The sequence below is a fragment of the Acipenser ruthenus genome, chromosome 36 (genome assembly GCF_902713425.1).
Source record: "Acipenser ruthenus chromosome 36, fAciRut3.2 maternal haplotype, whole genome shotgun sequence".
Lineage (NCBI taxonomy): Eukaryota > Metazoa > Chordata > Actinopteri > Acipenseriformes > Acipenseridae > Acipenser > Acipenser ruthenus.
This window is the reverse complement of record NC_081224.1, coordinates 5,297,485-5,314,031: the sequence shown is the minus strand read 5'-3', so window position 1 is coordinate 5,314,031 and position 16,547 is coordinate 5,297,485. Positions and strand designations below refer to the sequence as shown.

At 42.0% G+C, this 16,547-nt stretch overlaps 1 protein-coding gene across 6 annotated transcripts in view; it reads left to right on the top strand.

Annotated features, from left to right (window-relative positions):
* The window catches only part of rfx1a (regulatory factor X, 1a (influences HLA class II expression)), a 163,960-nt gene that overhangs the window by 144,519 nt on the left and 2,894 nt on the right, over positions 1-16,547 (top strand). For all 6 annotated transcript variants that reach the window (XM_059008332.1, XM_059008331.1, XM_059008330.1 and 3 more), the window contains one exon: positions 3,563-3,716. In XM_059008332.1, the coding sequence (XP_058864315.1) occupies positions 3,563-3,716 (154 nt within the window). The remainder of the gene's footprint in view (positions 1-3,562; positions 3,717-16,547) is intronic.

Below are 16,547 nucleotides of genomic sequence, written 5' to 3'. Positions count from 1 at the left end.
AGAACATAAGAACATAAGAAAGTTTACAAACGAGAGGAGGCCATTCAGCCCATCTTGCTCATTTGGTTGTTAGTAGCTTATTCATCCCAGAATCTCATCAAGCAGCTTATTGAATGATCCCAAGGTGTCAGCTTCAACAACATTACTGGGGAGTTGGTTCCAGACCCTCACAATTCTCTGTGTAAAAAAGTGCCTCCTATTTTCTGTTCTGAATGCCCCTTTATCTAATCTCCATTTGTGACCCCTGGTCCTTGTTTCTTTTTTCAGATCGAAAAAGTCCCCTGGGTCGACATTGTCAATGCCTTTTAGAATTCTGAATGCTTGAATTAGATCACCGTGTAGTCTTCTTTGTTTTAGCCTGTCTGCATACGACATGCCTTTTAAACCCGGGATAATTCTGGTTGCTCTTCTTTGCACTCTTTCTACAGCAGCAATATCCTTTTTGTAACGGGGTGACCAGAACTGAACACAATATTCTAGGTGAGGTCTTACTAATGCATTGTAAAGTTTTAACATTACTTCCTCTGATTTAAATTCAACACTTCTCACAATATATCCGAGCATCTTGTTGGTCTTTTTTATAGCTTCCCCACATTGTCTAGATGAAGGCATTTCTGAGTCAACATAAACTCCTAGGTCTTTTTCATAGTTCCCTTCTTCAATTTCAGTATCTCCCATATGATATTTATAATGCACATTTTTATTGCCTGTGTGCAGTACTTTACACTTTTCTCTATTAAATGTCATTTGCCATGTGTCTGCCCAGTTCTGAATGCTGTCTAGATCATTTTGAATGACCTTTGCTGCTGCAACAGTGTTTGCCACTCCTCCTATTTTTGTGTCGTCTGCAAATTTAACAAGTTTGCTTATTACACCAGAATCTAAATCATTAATGTAGATTAGGAATAGCAGAGGACCTAATACTGATCCCTGTGGTACACCACTGGTTACCTCGCTCCATTTTGAGATTTCTCCTCTAATCAGTACTTTCTGTTTTCTACATGTTAACCACTCCCTAATCCATGTGCATGCATTTCCTTGAATCCCTACTGCGTTCAGTTTGAGAATTAATCTTTTATGCGGGACTTTGTCAAAAGCTTTCTGGAAATCTAAATAAACCATATCGTATGCTTTGCAATTATCCATTGTCGATGTTGCGTCCTCAAAAAAATCAAGCAGGTTAGTTAGACATGATCTCCCTTTCCTAAAACCATGCTGGCTGTCTCCCAGGATATTGTTACCATATAGGTAATTTTCCATTTTGGATCTTATTATAGTTTCCATAAGTTTACATATAATAGAAGTTAGGCTTATTGGTCTGTAGTTACCTGGTTCGGTTTTGTCTCCTTTTTTATGGATCGGTATTACGTTTGCAATTTTCCAGTCTGTCAGTACTACCCCTGTGTCAAGAGACTGTTGCATGATCTTGGTTAGCGATTTGTAAATAACTTCTTTCATTTCTTTGAGTACTATTGGGAGGATCTCATCTGGACCAGGGGATTTGTTTATTTTAAGAGCTCCTAGTCCCTTTAACACTTCTGCCTCTGTTATGCTACAGTTATTTAAAACTGGATAGGAACAGGTCGACATGTGGGGCATGTTGTCCGTGTCCTCCTTTGTAAAAACCTGTGAAAGGTAATCATTTAATATATTTGCTATTTTTTTTTCTTCGTCTATGATTTTGCCATTTGTGTCTCTTAGACATTTAACCTCCTCTTTGAATGTTCTCTTGCTGTTATAATATTGGAAAAATATTTTGGAATTGGTTTTAGCCCCCTTAGCAATATTGATTTCTATCTCTCTCTTGGCCTTTCTAACTTCCTTTTTGACTTGTGTTTGCAGTTCCAAGTACTCCTTTTGTGTACTTTGTTTTTGGTCCCTTTTAAACGCTCTGTAAAGTGCCTTTTTTCGCTGAATATTTTTTTAAATTGATCTGTTAAACCATTTGGGCCATTTTGTTTTAGATTTAGATTTGTCTACTTTTGGGATGTAATTGTTTTGTGCCTCTAGTACTACATTTTTGAAAAACAGCCATCCCTTTTCTGTGGATGTTTTCTCTATTTTACTCCAATCTACTTCTGTTAGTCTCTGTTTCATACCTTCATAGTTTGCTTTTCTAAAATTGTAAACCTAAGCTTTAGTCATTACTTTTGGGGTTTTAAAGATCACTTCGAATGAGACCATGTTGTGGTCTGAGTTTGCCAATGGCTCTCTGACCTCTGTTTTAGTTATTCTGTCTTCGTTATTTGAAAAGACTAAATCAAGGCATGCCTCCCCTCTAGTCGGTGCCTTGACAAATTGCGTTAGGAAGCAGTCACTTGTCATTTCCACCATTTCAATTTCATCCGTCGTGCTCCCCCCCCGGGTTTTCCCATTTTATATGGGGGAAGTTGAAATCCCCCATTAGTATGACTTCTCCTTTGCTACATGCATTTCTAATGTCATCTGCGATTGGTGCTGTGTTTTCAGGGTCAGTGGTTGCCGGATGTATATTTTCCTTCTCTACCTCTTCTTTCAGGGGTTGAAAGAATTCCTCAAAGAAGTCGAGGCTGGCCTCATTTCCCTGGATCACCACAGTCCCATTGTGGTATATGTTTATGAGGACTGTGCTGTCTGAGTACTCTCCCATGATAATTTGTCTTCCGTGCCAGATCCCTCCTCTTTTACTGTTTCCGTGCTTGCTACATATAACAGCGTGCCAGGTTTTGGGGTGTTCAGTGTGGAAGCTGAGGTTGTTTTTTTATCTTGCCTACTGGTCTGTGCATTGCTCAGCTCTACAGGGTATTGCACCTCCCTGCTGCCTGCACTCTGCTTGGCAACCGCAACAACTTGCTACACTTAAAGTTGCAATTTCAAACTCACTTCCAACTGCAACTGCTTTTTTGAAAGTGAACAGTTATAACCACTATACTTTTTAGGGTAACTACACTTGAACTTTTAGTTTATATTATTTGTTGTTGTATTTTTTAAATGTATATTATTATTATTATTATTATTATTATTATTATTATTATTATTGTATTTATTTTTAACTGTAGTAGCTGTAAGAGGCGCTTACTTTTACCTCCATTTTCTTCTTTCTTTATTTCTTTTTTCTTCCTTCCTTTTTCTTTCTTAATTTTCTTCTCTCTCCTATTCTTACCTCCTCTCTGTGTATTTTTGTTTATTTCATTAGCTCTGTGGATCCTGGGTGGGTTTGCTTCTTTTTCTTCTGTTTTGATGTGCTTGTAATTTGTACACATTATTTTTCTTTTCTATTTAGTTCAATATTTGTTTACATATCTTTGTGTTATTAATTTGCATTCCATTTCACTAAAAAATAGTATAAATATAATTTTTCAGGAGCACATCTTTTTGGTGACTGCTCACAGAACTGCTGACCGAAACTAAACTGAACTTGTTTCACAATCAACACTTTTCCAAGAGTTTAATTGAATTTAGTCTGCTCAAAAACAGGGACATCACGTGATCAAAAATAAAAAAACGAAAACGAAGAGCCCTTACTATAATATACACTGACCTCTCTCTCTCTCTCTCTCTCTCTCTCTCTCTCTCTTTCCAGCTCGATGGTGATTCGAGACCTCACCCTGCGCAGTGCAGCCAGTTTCGGATCCTTCCACCTCATCAGACTGCTCTATGACGAGTACATGTACTACCTGATAGAGCACAGAGTGGCGCAGGCTAAAGGAGAGACTCCCATAGCTGTGATGGGAGAGGTGAGCCTAACACTGCACCCTACAAACTGCACACTGCACACTACACAGTACACCCTACACACTGCACAATACACCCTACACACTGCACAATACACCCTACACACCCTAAACACTGCACAATACACCCTACACACCCTACACACTGCACAATACACCCTACACACTGCACCATACACACTATGCAATTAGCGCTGCACACTACACAATACACACTGCTACACTAAGACATTGCACCCTACACACTACACAATACACAATACACAATACACACTGCACCCTACACAATACACACTGCACCCTACACACTACACCACACAATGCACCATACACACTTCTTATATCATACACACCACATACTGCACCCTACACACTACACCATACACTGCACCATACACACTTATATCATACACCCCACATACTGCACCCTACACACTGCACAATACACACTGCACCCTACACACTGCACCCTATACACTATACAATACACACTGCACCCTACACACTATACAATACACCATACACACTGCACCCTACACACTATACAATACACCCTACACACTATGCAATGAGCAGTGCACACTACACAATGCTCACTGCTACACTAACACATTGCAACACCACACACTATACAATACACACTGCACCCTACACAAATCACACTGCACCCTACATACTACACAACACACCACACACTGCACCCTACACACTGCACAATACACCACACACTGCACCCTACACACTGCACAATACACCACACATTGCACCCTACACAATCGACACTGCACACTACACACTGCAACCTACACACTGCACAATACACCACACACTGCACCCTACACAATCCACACGGCAACCTACACACTGCACAATACACCACACACTGCACCCTACACAATCCACACTGCACCCTACACACTGCACCCTACACAATCCACACTGCACCCTACACAATTCAGTCAGCACTCGGATATCCGTTACCCAGTACACGTCAGTCACGTTTTACCGCCCTTGTATTAAGAATAAAATCAGTCCCTATTATATATATGTAGGCTTGCTACTATTCGATTTTTATTTTTTTGCAAATCGACGATTAATATCAACGTTTATTTTTGAAAGAATTTATTGTTTTTTTTCGATCTTTATTTTTCAATTCAAGCAGAGCATGGGTGAAATCGACCTTTATGCTTAAAAAAAAAAAAAACTTTTAATGCCATTGAGAAATGTCTAATTTAGAGAAACCCCTGATCATTTTCAACAAGCAACAAAACAAAACTGGTTCCCTGAAATAGAAATGTAACCATTACCTCATGGGTGTTAATCCTTTGATACCGTGTAACCTGAATAGATATTCCAAAGCTGCACGTAGTGCGAGTGACAGAGTCGCTCCCCACCCCCAAGGGCATAAAATAGACTGTTGACACTCAAAACGTCATCATTTTTCCCTCAAGACGCAGCGACCTTGAAGGTTAATGGTTACATTTCTATTTCAGATAATATGATATGATAATAACCTAATGATCCCTTTCAAGTAAGAAATGTAACCATTACCTCATGGGTAGACATACCAAAGATGTTGCAAGGAATTTTTGCAGACCAATTGAAAGCTACAAGGCACAGCAAAGTCCACCTTGTGCATTACCATGAGGAACCCAGTACAAGTGACAAGGCTAAAAACATTGAGGGGGAACTCGCCTCCAATTTTATGCTTTTAGGTTGTGCTCGAGGCCGCCCTTAACACTCTTGTTCCAAACCCAGGGTTTTGTGGATCTATGACATTCAGCCGATAGAACCGCGTAAAAGTGTAGCCCACACCGCTGCATCACAAATGTCTCTGGCAGTTGCGCCCTGGAATAAAGCCCATGAAGTTGCCATGCCCCTGGTCGAATGGGCAGTGAGCTTCTCTGGAGGGGGGAAAGTTGGCTCATTCATAAGAACATAAGAAAGTTTACAAACGAGAGGAGGCCATTCAGCCCATCTTGCTCGTTTGGTTGTTAGTAGCTTATTGACCCCAGAATCTCATCAAGCAGCTTCTTGAAGGATCCCAGGGTGTCAGCTTCAACAACATTACTGGGGAGTTGGTTCCAGACCCTCACAATTCTCTGTGTAAAAAAGTGCCTCCTATTTTCTGTTCTGAATGCCCCTTTATCTAATCTCCATTTGTGACCCCTGGCCCTTGTTTCTTTTTTTCAGGTCAAAAAAGTCCCCTGGGTCGACATTGTCTATACCTTTTAGGATTTTGAATGTTTGAATCAGATCGCCGCGTAGTCTTCTTTGTTCAAGACTGAATAGATTCAATTATTTTATCCTGTCTGCATACGACATGCCTTTTAAACCTGGAATAATGAGAGCTGCCTCTCTCTACAGGCTGGAAAGGAGGCGGGTGAAAAGCCTCAAGCTCTACCGTCTGGTTCATGTGGCATGCCGAGATGGTTTTTGGCAATAAAGCAGGATTAGTGCGATGTGTGACACTCGCCCTGGCTTCTGCAAAACTTAAGCAGACTTCTGCAACCGAAAAGGCTTGCATCTCACTCATTCGCTTCGCAGATGTAATAGCAAGTAAGAAAGCTTCTTTCATTTATACATATTTCAGCTCTGCTGAATATAAGGGCTCAAAGGGAGACTTCATAAGTGCTTCCAGCACCATATTAAGCCTCCAACACCATATTAAGCCTCCTGCAAAACAAATTCAGAGAGCTAGGAAGGAAATTAAAAGACAAGACCAAAACTGTGGTATTTTCTGGGATACTGCCGGCACCTTGCAAAGGACCATACGGTCAGCTTGAATACAAAATCAAAATGCATGGCTGAAATTCTGGTGCACACAGGAAGGCTTCATCTTTCTTGAACATTGGAGCACATTCTACAACAAGGACTATCTATACAGGTGGGACGGACTGCACTTAAACAAAAAGGGAACCAATCTACTCGGAGAAAGGATCCTTGAGGAGGTCCAGAAGCATTTAAACTAGAAAGGAAGGGGGGAGAAAACAAAAAAAACAGAGGGAGACCACATCAAAACAAGGGTAACAACTTCTAAATGCTAGAAGTCTCAGAAACAAAATGTTAGAACTTGAAGCTACTGCACTAACAAGTAACTACGATGTGATAGGTGTTACAGAAATGTGGTTGTCTGAGAGTGATGGAGATGAATATAATATTAGTGGATATACACTGTATAGGAAAGACAGGCAGGACAGAAGAGGCGGAGGGGTAGCGCTATACATAAGAAATAATCTTGAAGCCCAGGTGTTAAATCTGGACGAAGAAAGCAATGCCGAATCAATATGGGTCAGAATAATGCCAAAAATTCAAAGGGCATAATAATAGGAGCATGCTATAGCCCGCCAAATTCAGACGGCGAGCAAAATAATCTGTTATCCAATGACATTAGAAATGCGTGTAGCAAAGGAGAAGCCATACTAATGGAGGATTTCAACTTCTCCCATATAAAATGAGAAAACCCGGTGGGGAGCACGACAGACGAAATTGAAATGGTGGAAATGACAAATGACTGCTTCCTAACGCAATTTGTCAAGGCACCGACTAGAGGGGAGGCATGCCTTGATTTAGTCTTTTCAAATAACGAAGACAGAATAACTAAAACAGAGGTCAGAGAGCCATTGGCAAACTCAGACCACAACATGGTCTCATTCGAAGTGATCTTTAAAACCCCAAAAGTAATGACTAAAGCTTAGGCTTACAATTTTAGAAAAGCAAACTATGAAGGTATGAAACAGAGACTAACAGAAGTAGATTGGAGTAAAATAGAGAAAACATCCACAGAAAAGGGATGGCTGTTTTTCAAAAATGTAGTACTAGAGGCACAAAACAATTACATCCCAAAAGTAGACAAATCTAAATCTAAAACAAAATGGCCAAAATGGTTTAATAGATGAATTAAAAAAAATATTCAGCGAAAAAAGGCACTTTACAAAGCGTTTAAAAAGGACCAAAAACAAAGTACACAAAAGGAGTACTTGGAACTGCAAACACAAGTCAAAAAGGAAGTTAGAAAGGCCAAGAGAGAGATAGAAATCAATATTGCTAAGGGGGCTAAAGCCAATTCCAAAATATTTTTCCAATATTATAACAGCAAGAGAACATACAAAGAGGAGGTTAAATGTCTAAGAGACACAAATGGCAAAATCATAGACGAAGAAAAAAAAAATAGCAAATATATTAAATGATTACCTTTCACAGGTTTTTACAAAGGAGGACACAGACAACATGCCCCACATGTCGACCTGTTCCTATCCAGTTTTAAATAACTTTAGCATAACAGAGGCAGTAGTGTTAAAGGGACTAGGACAAATCACCTGGGCCGGATGAGATCCTCCCAATAGTACTCAAAGAAATGAAAGAAGTTATTTACAAACCGCTAACCAAGATCATGCAACAGTCTCTTGACACAGGGGTTGTACCGACAGAATGGAAAATTGCAAACGTAATACCGATTCTCAAAAAGGGAGACAAAACCGAACCAGGTAACTACAGACCAATAAGCCTGACTTCTATATATGTAAACTTATGGAAACCTATAATAAGATCCAAAATGGAAAATTACCTATGTGGTAACAGTATCCTGGGAGCTAGTCGGCATGGTTTTAGGAAAGGGAGATTGTGTCTAACTAACCTGCTTGATTTTTTTGAGGATGCAACATCAACAATGGATAATTGCAGAGCATACAACAGGGTTTATGCCCCCTCTGCTATTCCTAATCTACATTAATGATTTAGATTCTGGTATAGTAAGCAAACTTGTTAAATTTGCAGACGACACAAAAATAGGAGGAGTGGCAAACACTGTTGCAGAAGCAAAGGTCATTCAAAATGATCTAGACAGCATTCAGAACTGGGCAGACACATAGCAAATGACTTTTAATAGAGAAAAATGTAAAGTATTGCATGCAGGCAATAAAAATGTGCATTATAAATGTCATATGGGAGATACTGAAATTGAAGGTAATTATGAAAAAAACCTAGGAGTTTATGTTGACTCAGAAATGTCTTCATCTATGCAATGTGGGGAAGCTATAAAAAAAGGCCAACAAGATGCTTGGATATATTGTGAGAAGTGTTGAATTTAAATCAAGGGAAGTAATGTTAAAACTTTACAATGCATTGGTAAGATCTCACCTAGAATATTGTGTTCAGTTCTGGTCACCTCGTTACAAAAAGGATATTGCTGCTCTAGAAAGAGTGCAAAGAAGAGCAACCAGAATTATCCCAGGTTTAAAAGGCATGTCGTATGCAGACAGGATAAAATAATTGAATCTATTCAGTCTTGAACAAAGAAGACTACGCGGCGATCTGATTCAAACATTCAAAATCCTAAAAGGTATAGACAATGTCGACCCAGGGGACTTTTTTGACCTGAAAAAAAGAAACAAGGGCCAGGGGTCACAAATGGAGATTAGATAAAGGGGCATTCAGAACAGAAAATAGGAGGCACTTTTTTACACAGAGAATTGTGAGGGTCTGGAACCAACTCCCCAGTAATGTTGTTGAAGCTGACACCCTGGGATCCTTCAAGAAGCTGCTTGATGAGATTCTGGGATCAATAAGCTACTAACAACCAAACGAGCAAGATGGGCTGAATGGTCTCCTCTCGTTTGTAAACTTTCTTGTGTTCTTATAGCTGGCCAAAGCCGCTGCACCCCTTAAAAATTGCCCCGCCAGGAAATGAGCTCCTGAGGAGACTGAATCAATCTTAATATGACAAGCCGATATGGCTGCCAAATAGACCTTTAAAGTAGAGGGGGATTTCCCCTTATCAAATAGGTCCTGTAAAAATTGCAGTATAACTGCTATGGGACAGGTTGCCTGATCTTTTCTAAGCACAGCGGGAGCATGGCTAGTCGAGGAAGAGCATATAGCAGCTGCCTCAGCTGCATCTATTGCCAGGGGGTCCCCTGCTCCCATTATTGAGAACCAGAGGGGACAATGAATCCAAATTTTGGGTGGCAAACAGGTCCACCTGTGCTCTCCCGAACCGTTGCCAAATGAAGACCACCACTTCTAGGTGAAGCCTCCATTCCGAGGCACTGGGGACTGTCCTTGATTTGCCCAATTTATCTCCCCAGGAAGATGTACTGCCCGCAGTGAGAGGAGGTAACGGTGCGCCCAAAGCAGCAGCCTGCGGCAACCTGGTGGAGACTGGGGGACCTGAGGCCGGCCCTGGTGGTTTATGTATGCCACCACAGTAGTGTTGCCCATCCGGACAAACACATAACTCCCCTGAACCTCCTGTAAAAAAATCTGCAAGGCTAGAAACACGGCCTGCAGTTCTAGAATATTTATATGGAGACTCTGCCATGGGGGTCTCCATACTCCTTGCGCTCCCCTGCCATTCCACACAGCACCCCAACCGAGGCTGGATGCATCTGTGGTTATAACCTTCCTCCTTGTAACGCTACCCAGCGCTACCACTAAGTGTTGGTGAGCTGGCTGTGTCCACCAGGATAGAGCCTGCAGACAGTGCCGAGATACTGTCATCAGACAGCCACAGTTCAATGCAGGCTGAAAAACCCTGCTGTTGAACCAGCCTGCTGTTGTAGAAGACCCAAATGAAGGGTCTGGGAAGCTGTTGCCATCAAGCCCGGGAGCCTCTGAAACGTCACTACTGTACTGTGAGTTTGTTGTTGGGCTTAAAAAGCTTCAAACAAGCTGCTATTTTCTGCACTCTGTTCTCTGACAGAGTGGACAACATGGTCTTGGAATCCAGACACACTCCTAACCTAACCGAAGCAGGTGGTCTGTGACGAGTTTCGTGTGAGCCCTTGCCTGCACTGGAGATTGAGCACAAATGAGCCAATCGTCCAGGTAATTGAGCACTTTGATGTCTCAATGGGGCCAGAACAGCTTCTATGCACTTTGAAAAGGCACGGGGGGCTGAGAGAGGCTGAACGGTAATACATGAAACTCATAAGCTATCCCCTGTAAAGCAAACCTGAGATACTTCCTGTGCCCTGCTCTTATGGGGATGTGGAAATAGGCGTCTTTTAAATCCACCGCAGTGAACCAATCGCCTGGCCTTATTGACTGCAACAGCTGCTGCATGGTTAACATTTTGAGCCTCCGTCGACTCAGATATGGAGTGAGATCAAGGATTGGTCTGAGGCCACCATCCCGTTTGGGCACCAGGAAGTACCTGGAGTAAAAACCTTCTTCTAAGTGAAGAGGTGAACTGTGCAAATAGTCTGTTTCTGCAGCAGGGCTGTCACCTCCTGAGACAACACTAATGTGTCTCTTGGATCCGTGACTAACGTGTCTGAATTGCCTGTGGCAGCAAATTGCTAAGGCTGCTGCTTTGTCTGAGGCTCATTGAAGTTCCCCCTTTGTGTAGTCATGGGTCGGTTGTGAAACCCCCCTCTGGCTTCAGCAGGTGTCAGCTGTGCCGGTCCTTGAGGCTGCTGGTTTCCAGTTTTGTGCCTGTCTACGTAATTGAGGCAGCCTCTTTGACATCAGGCGCACCAGTTCCTTAGTAGACTCACGCGCCTGATGAGAGCGCTGCAGCATGTCATCTACTGCAGGACCAAAAGTGTGTCCTGGAGTTATGGGAGCATCCAGCAATGGTGCCTTATCACCATCCACTATGCGCGCCTGAGACAGCCAGAGCTGACGTCTTGCAGCTACTAGCGCAGCCAGGTTCCTACACACGGCCTGCCCGTTGAATTTAGATATACAGAGCAGGTTTTTATTCACCAGCTGCAGTTCTTTGAGCTACTGTGGTGTGGGTCTGTCACTGTGAAAGAGACTTTAATAAACAGCTTTGGTAAGCCACCAAGATGCTGTTATAATTTCCCAGCCGTGCAGCAAAGGCACCAGCTGAATAAGCCTTTTTAAGCATGATCTCCGAAACCCGGCACTGTTTATTCAGGCAGGTGGCGTCCTTGTTTAAAAACACTAACTTAGAGGCTTGCACCAATGATGCGATAGCGGCATCTACTCATGGAAAATCAGCCAAGCCAAGTTTATCTGCCTCATGCAGGCTGTACAGCGCTCCCAAGAAACTGAAGCAGCAGGCGCTGTAGCTGGGTGACCCCAGGATGAATGCCTCTCAAAGAGGAAATCCGGGTGTACCGGAAGAGACACTTGAGAGACAGCGGGACCATTCTCATAAATGTAGTGTTTCCGCTTGTCTACAGGCCATGGAACATTTAAAATGTCCGCGGCCCTCTTAATCAGTGGCAAAAGCTCTGCTGATAGTGAGGACCAGCATGGTACTTGTTTGTTTAGTGTTCGGCCCTGTGTGTTAGTGTCTGTTCGTTTTGTTTGTCTGTTTATTTTGGCAAAAGTGCCGTGTCCTGTGTTTTGTTAAAACCTTTTTATTTATAATAAACTGGCGCAAGCAAGCGTTTTCATCATTTCATTTCATCTGTCCTGTGTGTTATTCATTTCCTGGATCTGACGGCACCACTCAGCCAGCCGTGTGACAGAGACCTATGTCTCTTTTTTCTCCTCTTAGGCGAGGGAGCCGGAGGAGGGGAGGGGGAAGGAGAAGACGAGGAGGACCGTGAAGCTGGTCTCCTACGTGTTCTCCTACTTAGGCATAGAGCTGTCATGAGAGCATATAGCTCTCTTTTGAGCTGAAGAGGGAGGGGAACCTTGTCCAGTGATCGCTCTACAGAGCTTCGCGACACTCATTTCTCTAATGTACGAGTAGAAAAGGACGCACAAAACTCACAATAGCTACGGTTGGCAAGTACCTCCTTAGCATGCTCCGGACCCAGACATGCCTGTCCTCCGTGGGGAGACTTTTCTTGCATATGTCGCACAAATGAAACCCCGGCATAATGGCATAATGTAACTGCAGTGGTGTGCAATGCAAACGACCTTGAACTGTAATTGCTATCAGTATAGCCTGTATTACTAGTATCAACGTATCGAATGCTTAACATCTGTACTATCTTCTATAGTGCACAATTATTTATTTATTTATTTTTCAGTGCAGTGCAATATGGTGGGTAATACACAGTATGGTACAAACAGTACGGTATAGTGCTAATATTATAATGCCCAATGTACGCTATATACAGCTATACAGTACAGTATATAGCTCACAGTACCATCGGTACGGTACGGTACGGAAACCTTGTTCACTAGGAAGCAATATGCAGGGATGCCCACATGTATAGCTTCTGGCTTAACACAACACAGCCCTAAGACTGGAGGAAGCCTGCTGTCACCGTGACAGCCCTCGCAATGGCACTGCAAGCAGAGACCAGAGCGGCAACGAAACACTGCGAGAAGGACTGCAAGCAAATCAGACCCGAAGCAGAGCTGAGCCCAGCGACTGCTAGTGAATCGGAAGGGTAACCTCGTTCGTTGTACAAAAGTACTGGCGGGAACGGTAGCAAGTCTGGGACCTACAGTTACCACAGGAGCGAGATAGGGATGCCCACCTATAACGTTTTTTGGCTAACCAACAGATCGAAACCTAAGGAAAGCCTACTGCTTGAGCCCTAACAGTCTTCACACTAAATCTGCAAGCAGATCTTAATGTGGTTGGTACAGAGACACTGGGAAAAGCAGATTGACCCAGCGCGCGTCACTGTTCAAGACAGCAGCCACGTTTCTGTAAAAAATAAATAAATAAATAAATGAAAATACAACAGAGAAAACAATTTCTTCTCACACAAAACAGTAATCAATCAATTACCGATATTTTAATATATTTTTTATAATGCTTCAACCGAAGCTAGCAGCTTACGAGAGAGCACCAGTAGCCGACTTAAGGCGTTCGATCCCGGGGAAGGGGCAGCGGAGCACAGGGCCGCTGAAAGACTAACAAACAACCACGGCTGAGTGCACAATACGTGAAGTAATTTTTACTAAAACACGTAAAAACAACAATTTGCAATGATAAACACAAGCGAACAATAATAATACAATCACATGTAACACTATGTGTCACTTATCTGTCCATAGATCTCTCTCTCAGACCGGTGAAAGGAAAAATGATGACGTTTTGAGTGCCAACAGTCTCTTTTATGCCCTTGGGGGCAGGGTGCGACTGTGTCACTGGCACTACGTGCAGCTTTGGAATATCTATTCAGGTTAGACAGTATCAAAAAATTAATACCCATGAGGTAATGGTTACATTTCATACTCGAAAGGGAATCATGGTTACCAACATTCTAATTCAAATAACGTTTGGTCACAGTGAAGCTATACCTTTCGCCCTGGATAAGGGCGTCTGCTAAGAAATAAATAATAAATAATAATAATAATACCTTGTAAAGCTAAAGTTCCTACACAAATTTAAAAAATGTCTCAAATAAACCGCAGAAAACGCAGCATATAAAGTGTATTACAGACTTTTGTAGCATAAATTTACAAGAAAAAAATAATATGCACAGTATAAAACATTAGATAGCTGAACAGAACTTTTTATTATTTTTATTTTATTTTTTTAATATAAATTTAGTCGTTGCCAATTATTTTTATTATTTTATCCCAATTTTAGAATGGCCAATTATTTTTTAAGCTCAGCTCACTGCTACCACCCCTGCGCTGACTCGGGAGGGCGAAGACGAACACACACTATCCTCTGAAGCGTGTGCCGTCAGCTGACCGCTTTTTTTCACACTGCGGACTCACCATGCAGCCACCCAAGAGCTACAGCGTCGGAGGACAACGCAGCTCTCGGGCAGCTTACAGGCATGCCCGCAGGCGCCCGGCCAGACTACAGGGGTCGCTGGTGCGCGGTGAGCTGAGGACACCCTGGCCGACCTAACCCTCCCTCCCACCGGGCGGCGCTCAGCCCTGAACAGAACTAACTTGTACTTATTATTCGGACTTTGAGCTCTGCCCCTCTCCTGCTTAAGCACAGCTGGAGTCACTGGAGGCAAGGCAGACTGGCCCGCTTTGACCTGCCGCAGAGACGTCAGCCCTTGATCAGGGTATTGTGCACAATACTCATTAAGCGTTTTCCTCATGCGCCCCATTTTCAAATCAAACTAGTATCTGTCACCGTATATACCTATAATAGCAAAAGCTTACCTACACCTTAACCCGCTAATTTCAGAGTAGGCTCTTTTGAATGACAGGTGCTGTAGCTGGCAAATGAAAGTGCACAGTCGGTCTTGATGATATTTTAAACGGATGAGAAGAATGCTCTGCTTCAGCCACGAGATCTGTCAGAACAAGATGAAATAACTGACGGTGAAACTACACTAGCCTATTAAGGGACCACTGAGATGACTGACAGCTACCCCTAGTCATTCAGAGTGGAACAGAGACGGGACAGACAGCAAGTATAAAAACTACACAGACTAGAGGTGATTTCTAAATTATTATTTTTGGTAAGAAAAAAATAGCAAGTGATTTTACCGAAGTTTATCCTATATTAATTTATTAGTCGAACTCATATTTTTTGGGAATTTGACGTTTTAACAAGCTTTACAGATTAAAATCAAAAAGTAGCAAGCCTATATATATGTAACAAATTAATGCACTTGCCCGTCACACGTGATTTCCGACTCCAGTTTTCTGATACAAAGCCCGTCTCTTCAATGTTACAATGTACTTGTTTAACTGTCACAGTCCACGTTTTGTTTTGTTTTTCTGGCATCGCAAATCAGTCTGTCTTTATTATTATGCAGTTACACAGCGCTTCCTCCAAAAATAAAGCGAATGAGACAAGTCACAGTAATATCAAAATTTACCATTAAACAGTTTTAGATACTGTGATACATTTAGTTGTTTTTGTGCATTTTCATTTGTGGCTATACAGGTCTGCATCCCTGCATATTGCTTCCTAGTGAACAACGTTTCCGTACCGTACCGTACCAATGGTACTGTGAGCTATATACTGTACTGTATATCTGTATATAGCGTACATTGGGCATTATTGAGCACTATATTTTGAATTTTGACTACTGTTTTAATTCTGGAAACTGGTGGGTTTTTTTGTGGGTTTTATTTTTAAATCGTTTGCTAAATTGCATTGCCTTTTACATTTTACGCAGTTCTGTGCATGGGTAACATTTTGATTTCATTTTGCTCTTTAATTGATAATGGGGAATTTTACATAATGCTAGTACAATATGTACTGGATTTAAAATGATGTACTGTATTGGCACGTGATAATATCAGAATCATATCGTTCTGAATTAAAATACTACTTCTGTTGAAAATATAGTACTGTACCAACAAATCAACTACAGTACTAAATAAAAGCCTACGTATTTTAAAACACAATCCTTTCAGCTATGTATTTTCTGACGTTGTATCTTTTTTGTGTTCCCTGAAAAAACGGACAAGTGTTTGTCTTTTACTTCTGTGTTATTCCCCCAACTCGTGCGCTAACAAATTTCAATGAAAGAATCAATGAAAGACCCCTCTGGATGAAAAACGAAACTAACAGGAGGCCCGTCTTCAGATAAACATTCGAGACAGATTGCTGTAAATATCCTGCCTTGACCCTGCTGAATCAAATCTTCCATGAACGATCCACCATCATCATGAGGTACACACTGCACAATACACCACACACGGCACCCTACACACTATGCAATAAGCACTGCACACTACACAATGCACACTGCTACACTAACACATTGCAACAAACACAATACACCCTACACACTGCACCCTACACAATACATCATACTGTGGTAAGGACAGCGTCACTGGCAAGGTGTGTTACTCCCAGGCTAGTGCGCATGTTTATTTACAAAAACTAGACAAAACAAATAACAAACAAATGAACAGGCTGTGGGAGGGTGTGAGGATTCACTGAACACACAGGAGTCAGAAAGTTTGTTTGATACCGCCTCACTGGCGTTCACTTTTTATTTAAGGCACAAGGGGGCACCCTTGTACCAG